This window comes from Tursiops truncatus, chromosome 2 (genome assembly GCF_011762595.2).
Source record: "Tursiops truncatus isolate mTurTru1 chromosome 2, mTurTru1.mat.Y, whole genome shotgun sequence".
In the NCBI taxonomy this organism is placed as follows: domain Eukaryota; kingdom Metazoa; phylum Chordata; class Mammalia; order Artiodactyla; family Delphinidae; genus Tursiops; species Tursiops truncatus.
In genome coordinates, this window is record NC_047035.1 from 170,906,757 (window position 1) to 170,920,183 (window position 13,427).

At 43.0% G+C, this 13,427-nt stretch overlaps 1 protein-coding gene across 8 annotated transcripts in view; it reads right to left on the reverse strand.

The window, feature by feature from the left end:
- Positions 1 to 13,427, reverse strand: part of RSU1 (Ras suppressor protein 1) — a 363,740-nt gene that overhangs the window by 234,940 nt on the left and 115,373 nt on the right. Inside the window, exon 9 of one of the 8 annotated variants that reach the window (XM_033852483.2) lies at positions 3,059 to 3,902. The exons of the other annotated variants lie outside the window; for them this stretch is intronic. Within the exon in view, the coding sequence (XP_033708374.1) occupies position 3,902 (1 nt within the window). The 3' untranslated portion in view covers positions 3,059 to 3,901. Of the gene's footprint in view, positions 1 to 3,058; positions 3,903 to 13,427 lie in introns of those variants that run through there. 8 annotated transcript variants of the gene reach the window in all.

Consider the following 13,427-nt stretch of genomic DNA (forward strand, 5'->3'; position numbering starts at 1 on the left):
ACATCACAGAAACTTCTTTGGTGATGGAAGAGGCTCTAATAATATCATGAAATCAAAGCACCGCAGACGCAAGAAGAAAAGGGAAAGACGGAAAATGCGTAACGGACGTGCGACACACGGTTTAAAGAAAATCCCCTCCAGCATAAGTGTCTGAACCGCAGGCTAAGATGTACAGCTGAAAGAAGAGCAACTCCCAGTCACCCCGTGTTTTCAGGGCTGACCAGGTGCCAGCCACTGTCTGAGGCTCCTGGGGACACAGAGGTGCTCTCAACACAGTCCCTGCTCTTGGGGGGGACCTCCATTCTAGAAGGAGGCAGATCAAATAAAGTTAGGGGCAGGGAGGGAGGTGAGGCTTGTTTTAGGTAGAGTGGTATGGAAAGTGCTTCACTGACAGTGTGCTGAACTTAAATGACACGAAGGGGCAAGCCGAAGGCCACTGAGAAACTGCATATAAGGGTAGAGCTATTCGTGTTAAAAGACAAATGTCAGTGCCTAAGAAAATAAAGAGGGAACGGACGAAACATCAAAAGGCTGCCCAGGGAGACGTCGTTTTATTGCGCTTTGCTTTACTGCCCTTCACATATGCACTTTTTACAAATGGAAGGTCTGCGGCAGCCCTGCATCGAGCAAGTCTATTGGTACCATTTTCCCAACAGCATTTGCTCGTTTCATGTCTCTGGGTCACACTTTGCTAATTCTCACACTATTTCAAGCTTTTCCATCATTATCATATTTCTTACGGGGATCTGTGATCAGCGATCTCGGGTGTTACTACAACTCGCTGAAGGCTCAGGTGATGGTTAGCATTTTTGAGCAGTAGCGTATTTTTTAATTAAGGTATGTACATTAATTCTCTAGCAACAGCAACAATGCTATTGCACACTTAACAGACTACAGTAGAGTGTAAACATAACTTCTATGTACACTAGGAAACCAAAAATTCGTGACTCACTTTATTGGGATATTTGCTTTATTGCAGTGGTCTGGAACTGAACCTGCAATATCTCTGAGTTGGGCCTGTATTGGTATGTTTTCCCTACTTCGCTGTTATTGCCTCTTAATCGAATGAGATTCTATCTAGATATCAGGTGATCTACATCTTCATATTACTGAGTGGCCCACACACTTGGTTTCTTCAGTACAAAACCTGGAAAGAGGTGGTGATTTTTTTTTTTTCTTTTCAAGTGCTCTAGGGACGCTGACAAGATTTCCTGAACTTACACACTTAGCAGTTAATTCCAAACACTTGAGTCGAGGACACACAAATGTGGGATCACTAGCCACATAAACACATGAATGATTTTGTATGTACAGCTCGGCAAAACAAACAGTGAAACAGGTAAATGGGAAACAACTACCTGGCTCTTTGAATCCAGGTAATGGTTCTGCTTCGTCGCTATAGTGGCTGTCAGACCTCATGCCACCCTACCTTACCTTTGGTGCTTATTTGGAAAACATGAATTGCTGGGCCTCAGATTTTGGACTCCAATGCTATTTTCCACTTAAAGGAACCAGGACTCCGTGGAGAAGACTCAATTCTTTGCTGGGGCAAAGAAATTAAAACCTGGGACTGGACCAAACCTAGTAAGAAACAAAGACACGAAGAGAGGACGCAGAAAGCTTGGGAGGGATTGTACCACCAATCCGATCTCAGTCACTGGTACAAGATGAGCTGAGAAAGGCCCAGAGTCCATAAGATGCCCAAAGAGATAAATAGTATAAAGTATGGTTGAGAGAGGTCACAGCCTTGAAGACGCACTAACTGAAGACCAAATGCAAAACAACATAAATGTACAGCCTTCAGCGGATGAACACACACCCACGCAACCAGAAGGGTGGCTGGCAGGAACGCACATTTGTATGTCATTCTGGAATCACCCACATAAGGGGACGAACTCAGAATCAGAGTTGATTCAGGAAGGCTGGCTTTCAGGGACTGAATAGCTGGCAAAGAGAGACACCACTTCAGGACCTCGAAGGGGATAACGGGATGGGGACATGGTTTTACAGGAGGCTGATTTGATTCAAGAACCAGAGAGGTTGAATGACTGCGAACATACCCTTAAGCCTCATGCACTGACTTCCCTTTGAGAACTTCAGCATAAACTCAGCATTTCCTCACCTTCTTCCTTGATGCTACCCAAGAGCAACAAGGTGAATATAAGACAGTGTTCTTCTTATTTTTCTTTAATTTTTATTTTATATTGGAGCATTGCTGATGAACAATGTTGTGCTAGTTTCGGGTGTACAGCCAAGGGATCCAGTTATACATATACATGTATCTTTTCTTTTCAAATTCTTTTTTTACATTTAGGTTATTACAGTATATTGAGCAGAGTTCCCTGTGCTATACAGTAGGTCCTTGTTGGTTATCTATTGTAAATATAGCCGTGTGTACAGGTCAATGGAGTTTCATTTCTAGCTCTATGACTCAGGTAAACTATTGGTCATTTTACCTAACCTGAGGCTCTTCATTCTCTCATCTGAAAGCAAGGCGAACACCTACATCTCATGGGATCATGAGATCACGGGAGATGAAGCCTGCAAGGAACCCACCAGGTCCTGGAACACGGCAGGAAGTCAATGAATGTCAATTCTCTCTCCTTGGTGCAACTGAGATGACTTCTGTCACTACTCACTGCTCCACCTGGATGTTAGTGCGTGCGTGTAAGAAAAATGAGGGATACTGAAAGTATCTGACTCTATCATGCATCTGAATTTTTCTAGAAAAAGCTGGCAAGATTCTTAGTATTTCAACCACAGTAAAGCCAAAACTCATCTTGTATGATACATTCTTGAAGGAGCATCTTCCCCACATGCCATCATTTCTTTTCTCACCATGTTCCACTATAAAATTTGAAAAGAATCTTTTTACTCAATCTGCTTGATGACCAGTACCTTTCTTGTTGCCCTGTCTTGTTGATTACACTTGTGAAGATGAAGCAGAGTCTGGCCTCAGAAAACTTAAAATTATGTAGTTTCGAGATTTTAAGTATTTTTCTTTTTTTGGGGGGGGGTTGCCTCTTTGTGGGTGTCAAAAGACAGAACCACACCAAAGAACAGGAGAAGGAAGGATTTATTACTTGCAGCAAGTAAGGAGAACAGCAGGGATCTTCCCAAAGCAGTGGCTCCCGGAACAACAAAATCTGAGAGGTGTTAAGTATTTCTAAAACAAAAACTTTTAGTGACAAGATTTACATTCCTTAGGAATTATCTGGAATTTAGTACCAAAACAAATTTGCTAGTTGCAAGACATTCTATTAAAAGATCACCACTCACACAGTTTCTATTGAGAATGCATGAGAACAGATTAAAAATGCTCCTGATCTCACGTAAATAGTCTGAAACACACACGTCATCTTTGCTTACAGCCAAAAGCATTAAACAAGAGAGAAGAATTAAAACAAAAAGCCCATGTTTCATATATTATGGAAACCTGAGGCCCAGTCTCTTCCTCTAACATAATCAGTTCTTCCAACATCCATTCTTCCATATGTCAAGCCCTCAAGATCTCAAAAATATAGAAAAGCTTACCTTTCAATCACTTAAAACCTTAGGTGGGAAAATGCTCCTACCTAAAGAAACTCAATGAAGAAGTACGTCTTGTTTATTTTCCTCTTTCTCTTTTGCTACGTCTTTGCGAATGACCCCCTTTCCCCATGTCCTGTTGGGTTCTGCAGGAAGGCTGGACTGTTACCGATCCTTCCGAGGGTGCAGGACAGGCTGACATCATCCAAGAGGAGTTATACACAAGGCACGATTTCACAGTGCTTCAGCCAGGAAGAGGAAGGGTGGTTGTGTGGAGTGAGACCCCTTCTCTCGAGCTCACATTTAGAGAGTCCCTTTCCAAGACTCAGGACACATTTTGAGAGGTGATGTCACCTTGAAGGTTTTGAGGGTACCTGGTTAGAGAGAGACTGATCAGAAGGGATGATTCCACTTAATCTAAATAAACAAGTGGAAAGGGGACGTACAGTAGACAAAACCAATTACACAGCTACGTGCTTTGTGGCTTCATCCTTAACTTCACGGGCTCTCTAGTTAACTTTGTTGTTGTTGTGTGTGGGATCCTAGCTCCCCGACCAGGGATGGAACCCACGCCCCCTGCAGTGGAAGCACAGAGTCTTAACCACTGGACCGCCAGGAAGTCCCTTTTTTTTCCTATAGGTTAAATTTTTTTAAATAACCTATTCAACAGTGAATACATGTACAAAATGGAACATTTGATACATACCAAAGGGTGAAAAATGAAAAGAACGTACCCTCCCTCCTTGCTTTCCCCCCCTCAGAATAACCACATGTACCGGTTTACTCTGTCCTCCTCAGCTACATTCCAGACGTTCACAAACACAATCACATACTCCACACGCCCCGTGAAAACACTCCCTTGATGGACAAAGAGAAGGCACAGACCCATGGATTCATAGAGAGGAAGGTCTCCTTTTCAAACATAATTCCTTTATCTGTGAAGTTAAGGAACTGTTTCATTTCCAACATGAGAGACGTGTGGGCAAAAGATCCCACATGCCGTGGAGCAACTAAGTCCGTGAACCACAACTACTGAGCCTGTGCTCTAGAGCCCACGTGCCACAACTACTGAAGCCCGCGCGCCTAGAACCCGTGCTCCGCAACAAGAGAAGCCACCACAACGAGAAGCCCGCGCACCGCAACGAAGGGTAGCCCCCGCTCGCCGCAACTAGAGGAAGTTCGTGCGCAGCAATGAAAACCCAATGCAGCCAAAAATAACTAACTAAATAAATAAATTTATAAAAAAAAAAAGAGAGAGATCAACACAAACGAAGAAAGAATCTTGCCTTAATATTACAGGCTGAGGATGCATTTTAATGTCTCCAGTCTTGTTTACCCTGTACCAGCAGAAGCTGAGAACGACAGCACGGTTTCTTCTGGACTCCAGAATGGTTTTTTCTTTCAGAAATCAGGGCAACCTGTCGGAGGCTCCTCTGCATGAGATGACGGCTCATTCATACAGGACACTGAGGGTGCCGTGTGCATAGCTCAGAAATGAGGGGATCTTCAGTATTGCTTCCCAAAAGATTAGTCTCTTAAAAGGAGAGAAAACATGCACTTTTATCCCCTCCCCCCAAATCTACGAGATATTCACTGAAATAAATACTGAGTTATAAAATGCTGAATAGCATATATAATGAGCTTAGCATAATACCTGTCACGTGGTAAACAGTCATTGCTTATTATTATTGTTGTTGTTGTTATTATCATTACTACTACTACTATTAAAATTGCTGCTAAGGTAAAAGACTCAGAAGGAAGACAGTAAAAGGGACCTAGGGTAAATGGGCAGTAGGGAAACACTTGGCAAAAAGGTCTCTGAGGAAGCAATACTGAACATGATACTTGAAGAATAATTGGGCATTCAGTATGTCAATACAAGGACAGAACATTCCAGGCAGAGAAAACCACACTTATGGAGAGCTGAGGTAGGAAGCAGGCTGTATCTTTAATGGGAAGTAACCCGGCCTTGTAGTTCTGGGTTCGTTCCCAGTGGATCTCTTCCAGGGCTCCCCAGTGTCAGCTCAGCTCTGATCTGGGTCACTGCCATGATCCTCCTGTCCCAGAGCACAGTGAGATTCTGGGACACTCAGGACAGGGCTAGAGGGACAGAAAAACTCCCCTCCAAGCAGCTCATCTTACGCGACGAAGACCCAAGTCTTTTATTATATCATCAGAATCATTATATCTTCAAAGACACTGCCAGGAACACAGTAGACACAGCCTGTGCCTCACAGTTGCCAGGTGGGTGCACACGGAGCCCATCCCCAAGCAAGGCAATTGTCTACTGCTATTTCCGCATGCCATTTCAGAGTTCAAGTTTAGCCATTTTGTCCCAAAGGAAAGGACTGAGGCTTGATAAGTCTTAACTCTGGATGACAGCTGTGATGAAATTCGGAAGAAAACATAGACACCGTTTTAAAAGAAATGCTATGAGCTTAGCATTGGAACATGATTTTCCTACCTTCCGTACCTTGAGTGTTCTGTCTTACAGTTAGACCAAACACAGTATTCTACTGGAGCAAAACAAAGAAAAAAGGTTTTACCTCAGAAGATAAGTATCACCCTGCTGGGTCTTTGCATGAAATTATGAGTAAGCTCGCAGATACTGGCTGTAAATATTAACACACAAGCAACAAAAAGCACAGTCTTAAACGATCCTTTACATGCCACTTTCTCTACCCTATTAAGATGCTCGTTGTTTCTGTGATTTATCTGATAATAAATTTTTGATGACTGGTAGGTCTCATAAAATTGCTCTGGTGCTGGCTACACTGATTAATAAGTCTGAAGGATCGAAAGTGTCAGGAATTCATGTGTACGAATAAGTTACTGCCAAATATATATTAGGTATTCCATAAAATATAGAATAAAAAGGTGGATCTCGTAATTTTATCTTGTATCTATTTTCCTGTAACCATTTATATTCAGGGCCATCATCATCTTCTGTGGCCTTTACAAAAAAAAATCAATGAGGGAAATCCACGTGGGGGGCAAATTCAAGAACTAAACTAAATCTGAAAAAAATAATGAATTGGTATAGACAATAAAACATGTTTCCCAGAGAAACAAAGGTTTTTCCCCCAAACCTTTAAGGTAGGTTTTTGTTTGGGGTGGATTTTTTTTTTCTCCTGCCCTCTAGACTTTTACTTTTCAATCTTAAATGATACTGCAGGCCTCAGGCATGACAGGCAATGAGCGGGTGAAGGACCAGTGGAAAAGTGTTCAAAAACTCCTGTGTTAGCTAACAGGCTTCTGAATGTATCACTCTGGTCCACAGAGAAGGCTGGAGAAGGTAGCAAGGAGATGCTGTGTCAGCTACTGCAGCCTTAAAACAAAGCTGGTGTCTCTTTGGACTTTAAAATTGTTCCTATGCAGCTTATTTTATTTTTGTTTCATCAAATAAACAAGAGGGGTTTTCCATGGGAAAAAAAACAAAACAAAAAAACATGTTTCCCAGAAAAACAGAGGATTCAGGATTAGAAATCGGTGCTGAGACGACCCTTAGAGATGACCTAGTTTGAACCTCTTGCTTTTAAGATGGGGAAGCTGAGAGTAAGCATGATGAGGTCCTTTGCCATTGAGAGAACTGGGGCTGGGAACCACCTCTAAGGCCGGCGCTCTAAGGACAGACTTTGTTTTCCCCGTTCCTCACGGCTCCCAGCAGAGCCCACGACCGAGTCTCTACGCCACGGTGCGTCGTGTGAAACCACTCTCCATCTCTGATGTCTGTCTGCACGCTGGGGAAGCAAACCAGCTTTAGTTACACGAGAAGAGACTTCAGTGCCCCGTTCTTGGTAGTCTCCGTCTCACCCAGTAAGACTCCAGAGGTCTCCTGAGACAAGCTTGGAAAATGGAAGAAAAGTCCTAAGGGCTCCAGATGTGGTGACTGGAACCCCAAGATGGAACGGGAAATTCCTGACTCCACACCTTACAGGGCAAAACATGGAGAGCTACGATGTAGGCCCACAAAGTCAGAGACGGAAGATTCCACACCTACTAGTGGGGGTCCCAGTGCAAGAAGCTGCCAGGTGGCACAAAGGTCCCCCATGCTGCATCTTCCGGCCATAAGACTCTTGTGAAAGAAACACGACGGGTCCAATGGTGGGTGCTCTATGGAACTCTCCCTTCTTCAATTCTCTAGCTGACTACAAAGCAGGAGATTTTGCAAGGTGTCTTTCACTCCCAGGGGATCTTCCAATTCTAACCAGCTTCTGTTTTAACATAGTCCACTCTTAAGGGATGATTAGAAATTAAAAACACTGACCCATCTGCCGAGAAAAGAGCCTAACCTTTGTGTCCCTAAAACGGAACAATGGTGAATGTGCACTTTTTGAAGGAACCTTTAAGTCTGAAAGCTAAACGCGTAAGAAAGACATGGTGGAGGGGCTGCGGAGAGGTGGATTAAACCTTCCAGAGTAATTTCAACACATTTACGAATAAACAGAATTTGCCCCCCAGGTTGCGGGAGGCTATGGGAGAAGAGAGGAAAGACAGGGTGATCTGAGTGCACTGGGGTAACAATAGTGTTAGGGGCTGAATTTTCCCTCAAAAAATTCATGTTGAAGTTCTCACCCTTGGTAACTCAGAATGTGACCGTATCTGAAAGGTAGTAGGGTCTTAGTGGGGTAATCAAATTAAAGTGAGGTCATCAGGGTGGGCCCTAATCCAATATGACTGGTGTCCTTATAGAAAGGGGCAATTTGGTCACAGAAACAGACATTTCCAGGGATGATAATGTAAAGACACAGGGAGAAGACGGCCATCTGTAATCCACGGAGAAAGTCCTGGAAGAGATGCTTCCCTGACAGCCCTCGGAAAAAACCAACCTCTCTCACACCTTGATCTTGGAGTTCTAGAACTGTCAGATAATAAATTTCTGCGGGGTGGCTTAAAAAACCTAAATTAGGTAGCAGCAAGGGAAAAAAAAAAAGCAGGGCGTTTATTTAGTAACCTTGCTAAGTAAAGTAACCAAAACCTCAATAATAATTTATTTATTTTCTAAACAAACACTAATTGGATGGAGAAAAAAAAGTATGCACATTGTGAAGGTGATAAAACTGTATGGGTTCCAAATGAGACTATTTAAAAATTAACTATGATAGTGGAAAACAGTATTTTCTTGACCCCAAACTTTTTACAACGTGCGTCTTAAAAAATACATATGAGATGATACACAAACACAACGGAACAAAATCTGGAGAGTTATTTCCTTAACGGTTGACGAACAAATTGGGCATCAATAAAGGCCAGTGGACACAAAACTCACATTTACCCTTTCTATCTAATAAAGTTGACTAAAATGCTCTTCATAAGATTATGCCTTCTAAACACATTCTAAATGCATTCTAAGACATTATAGGAGAACCTTTTATTGCCAAAAATTACAAAAAACAAAAAACAAAACCTCCAACAATGCCTGACCAGAACACGAGACCAGAGCTCAATAAAATGACAGCACGTAATAAAACAAGATATTACCGTGTAGAGAACAGAAACCAGACACTTTCGTTTGATTATAAAGTACCACTTACTAATTTCTCTCTCAAATAGAAACAGCAGAGGCAGGCAATAACTCATCTTAGCTGGACAGAAAGCATCCAGCATTGAACTTGAACACTGCTGGGAGTTAACAAAGGTTATCAATATGTAGGGCGGACCATGTCTTTGAGTAGGTCAATATTCAACAGTTCGATATGATTATTTCAAGTGAGTATCAGCTAAAAATGGAACTCAAAATAGCTCTTTCGGAAGAGGAAGTAACCTGACACATTTCTTTTCCGGAGTGTAGATGGAGTCTAGACTACGTCTGTTTTCCTTCTGTCAAGAGGGACCAATTATCTATATTCCATCTACCTTAAATGGATACTGTAATGCATCGTGCATTACATGATGTACAACACAGGCTGAATGCACGCTTCAGAGTCGACATACAAGGAAAGAGGAGATAAACAGCGGGGGGAAGAGAGACATGACTGTCTTGCTCTTTAAAATCACATGTACAAACCTCTTGTAGGGAGAGGTTCAGAGTAAACAACACTCTTCTCCCTTTGACGGCGCAGCTGTGATCTTTCCCATTTGCCCATCTAAATTTATTTGCAACTCTTTAGTTTAGTACAAGGCCTACTTTTATTTTTAAATAAATTTATTTATTCATTTATTTATTTTTGGCTGTCTTGGGTCTTCGTCACTGCACGCAGGCTTTCTCTAGTTGCGGTGAGCAGGGGCTACTCTTCGTTGAGGTGTGCAGGCTTCTCACTGCGGTGGCTTCTCTTGTTGCGGAGCACGGGCTCTAGGTGCGCGGGCTTCAGCAGTTGCGGCACGTAGGCTCAGCAGTTGTGGCTTGCAGGCTCTAGAGCACAGGCTCAGTAGTTGTGGCACACGGGCTTAGCTGCTCCGTGGCATGTGGGATCTTCCCGGACCAGGGCTCGAACCTGTGTCCCCTGCATTGGCAGGTGGATTTTTAACCACTGGGCCACCAGGGAAGCCCTATTCGCAACTCTTTAATGATACCTGCCCTAGTCATGGAATAAAATGCAGAAAGACTGACAGAGTTCCAGCTCACTGGTCAAACCTGATCTCACAGAGCTCACCCAGCACAGCGTGGCTGAGGCGTGACCGCACTGGAGGACCAGAGAATGAATGTGCCTATGTGAGGTAGCCTTTCCCAAGTCTGCATTTGCATCTAAGGCACGTCAGAGTGAAAGACATTCCAGAATACGCGTAAGATGGGGTTTCCTAGAGGCCTTCAGGAATCCCAGCTTAGCCTCCTGAAGCTGGTTTTCAATCCCTGACAGAGTTTACCTTTGACCTTTATAGGTTTAGGGGGTGCAAGTTCCCTACTGCCACCCTCCCGGACTCCAGGTACACTGGAAATGTCAAATGGGAAGCACCGCCCACTTAAAAAACTGAACTGTTTTGAATGGGCTAACAAATTATAGGAAAGTAAAGCTTTAAAAGGCATGTAAAAACTCCACGTATTGACGAAAGGATGAACATGCACTAAGAAAAAGGAAAAATACTGATGACCTCTGAAGTCCAGCTGAATAAATAGTGCTAAGCAAGTAAAAAGCGGAAAAGAAAAACTCCTTTTAACTGTAAATTACATTAAGCAATCTACCAAAAAATTTGGAAGAGAGAACTGTTATGCACTCTTCCTCAAACAGTCTGCCTTCCTCTTGTTCCCTTAAGAGGGGAAGGATTAATTTACCAGGGCAATTAATGTCTCCTGGCCACACAAAGAAAACAGATGAGGACCAAGTCAAAGATCAACGCTGTTATTATGTCCCATCGTGACTTACATCTATTCAGTGGAATTAACATTCGTCAACCCCTTACGCTGGTAACATACTATCTGAAGAAAAAGGAATGCTATGTAAGTTTTATCATTTAAAGTGAACATGAAATGAGGGGTATGACACAATACTAGCTGATATACCACATATTTTATGGGTTTCCCTTTTCTCTTTGATATTTCATAGCAAGGTTCGTTAAATGCAACACATGTGTATGCAAACAGGTGCAGAGATGTCAAAAGTGTGAATCATATTTTGTATTATGGAGGAAACGTGAGAATACATTTATTAACTTAAAGAAAGAAGCGTAATATACACATGTAGCATCTATAAGGAAAATATAAATTAGCAGGAGCACAGTACACAGTCAACTTTTAAAAATAAAAGCAATCTTTATGTCGAAAGCTTTAGGAAAAATTGGTTCTTCTTTTTCATGTCTACTATAAAGAAATACTGTGTTTCTCTGGCTTACCTGGAGCTATTTTCGGATACAGTAATGAAAGAGGAAAGTCTCTGTCATCTTGCCCACCTGCTGTCACTATGTAAAAAATTCACTAACTGCTAGCAAGGTCCGGGCACATGAACCTGGCTCCTCCAGCCTTCTGTAGTATTTATAAAGCCATGCTCGTTCTGTGCATCCAGTTATACTTCACCAGAAAGATAAGGTTTAAGGAGTTTCGTTAGACAGGATTTCCTTCTGCAAAGGGCTGTCTTCAATAAATGGGATCACTTATGAAGTTGGAAATTCTTTAGCCTTTTGGTAGACCAGATATATCTGTTACTTAAGGATCTTCTGAGTCAGCAGCCACTAGGGGATATCGTAGTTATTTAATAAAGCCCATGTATGCCCATTCCAGCCTCTAATAGGTTTGCCCATACTGCAGAAAACAAGAAAACATCACTTCATTTTAATTCTACGAGTAAAACAGCCTGAGAAACCGTATGCAGCAGAATCAAAGCACTTATTCCTCCTCACAAGCCAGCTCGACAGGATGATTTATTTTGCTAGACTTCCAGGCAGGAGAAATTGCTAGCATTTTTCCCATCAGTGCTCACCACTCACCCAACACTGCTTAGTTAAAATGTTTCTGTTAAGTAATATTAATAATAGTAGGAACATCTTCATTTAAGACTAAAACACGAAACGGAAAAGCAAGTGAGCGTGGCACCTTTCTCTGGTGTGCAAAGAAAGTCACAAGACAGGAGAAGTGATGGGGGAGCCCCTTTTGAGTCATGCCAGGCTGCAGATGAGGCTTTAGGGCTGCCATGCCTTACAAATTGCAGCCTTCGTGAGGAAGCCTGTTTTCCAAACGTCGCTTTCAACTGACACATTTTCAGCTTAACATTTGTCAAACCTCTTCTTTTGTTAAGAGTTAACGTGTCAGTTTTTAAAATGGCTTGCGGTTTCTATCCACCTTCCTTGATGGAAATGTGCAAAGTGCGAGTTACTCCCTTTCACAAAGCATCTTGTCAAGGATCCTGATCCAATCCGACTTCTCCCGGGGACAAAAAAAAAAAAAATCTGCCTTCTGGAAACTTAACAAGCGGTGACTATCCCATCATAATTCTGCCTAGAAGAAGTTACTCAACAACAGCCCGAAAACGCTAACGCACCTGTAGGGTTTGATCCTCAACACCAGACGGAGCAAATTATTATTATTATTATTACTTTAAATTAATTTATTTACTTATTTATTTTTGGCTGCATGGGCTCTTCGTTTCTGTGCGAGGGCTTTCTCCGGTTGCGGCGAGCAGGGGCCACTGTTCATCGCGGTGCGCGGGCTTCTCACTATCGCAGCGTCTCTTGTTGCGGAGCACAGGCTCCAGACGCGCAGGCTCAGTGGCCATGGCTCACGGGCCCAGTTGTCCGCGGCATGTGGGATCTTCCCAGACCAGGGCTCGACCCGTGTCCCCTGCGTCGGCAGGCGGACTCTCAACCACTGCACCACCAGGGAAGCCCGGAGCAAATTATTTTAACAGAGGGAATAAGTGACAATGAGCGGGCAAAGCGACGACACCAGCCAATATGTTCCCTTTGCTGAAAGTACCATAAATGAACAAAGAGCAACCTCCATCTGAGGAACGATGAGGATGTGAGGAATGCCCCGAATGTACTCAAAAGAACAATCTCCTGAAGAATCGCACCTTGGCATCCTCCCAGCCACACCTGCCCACATCCCCTCCTGCTTCATCCTCATCAGCTTAAATCACTGCCAAGTATTTTAATTCTTCCTGAACACCGGCTTCCCTGTTTTGTTTCAAACATCCACGTCTCCTCCTGGAGTCCGTTAGAGTCTGGAAATCAGATCATCCATCTTTCCTGCCTGTCGCTGCTCGGGACTTGGAAGGCCTCTCAGGATGTGCTTAGCACAGGAAGGTCACCTTGAACTTCAACCATGGACATGAAGGGATATAAAATGCGCTGGTGAGTTCTCAATGCTCTCATTTAGGTAATGGGTCGATTGGTTAAAAAGAAAAAAGAGGAAGGAGACTCACTGGTATTTTAAGTAACAGAATAAAAATTTAAAATATGCTTTTATGGGCTTCCCTGGTGGCGCAGTGGTTAAGAGTCGGCCTGCCAATGCAGGGGACATGGGTTCGAGC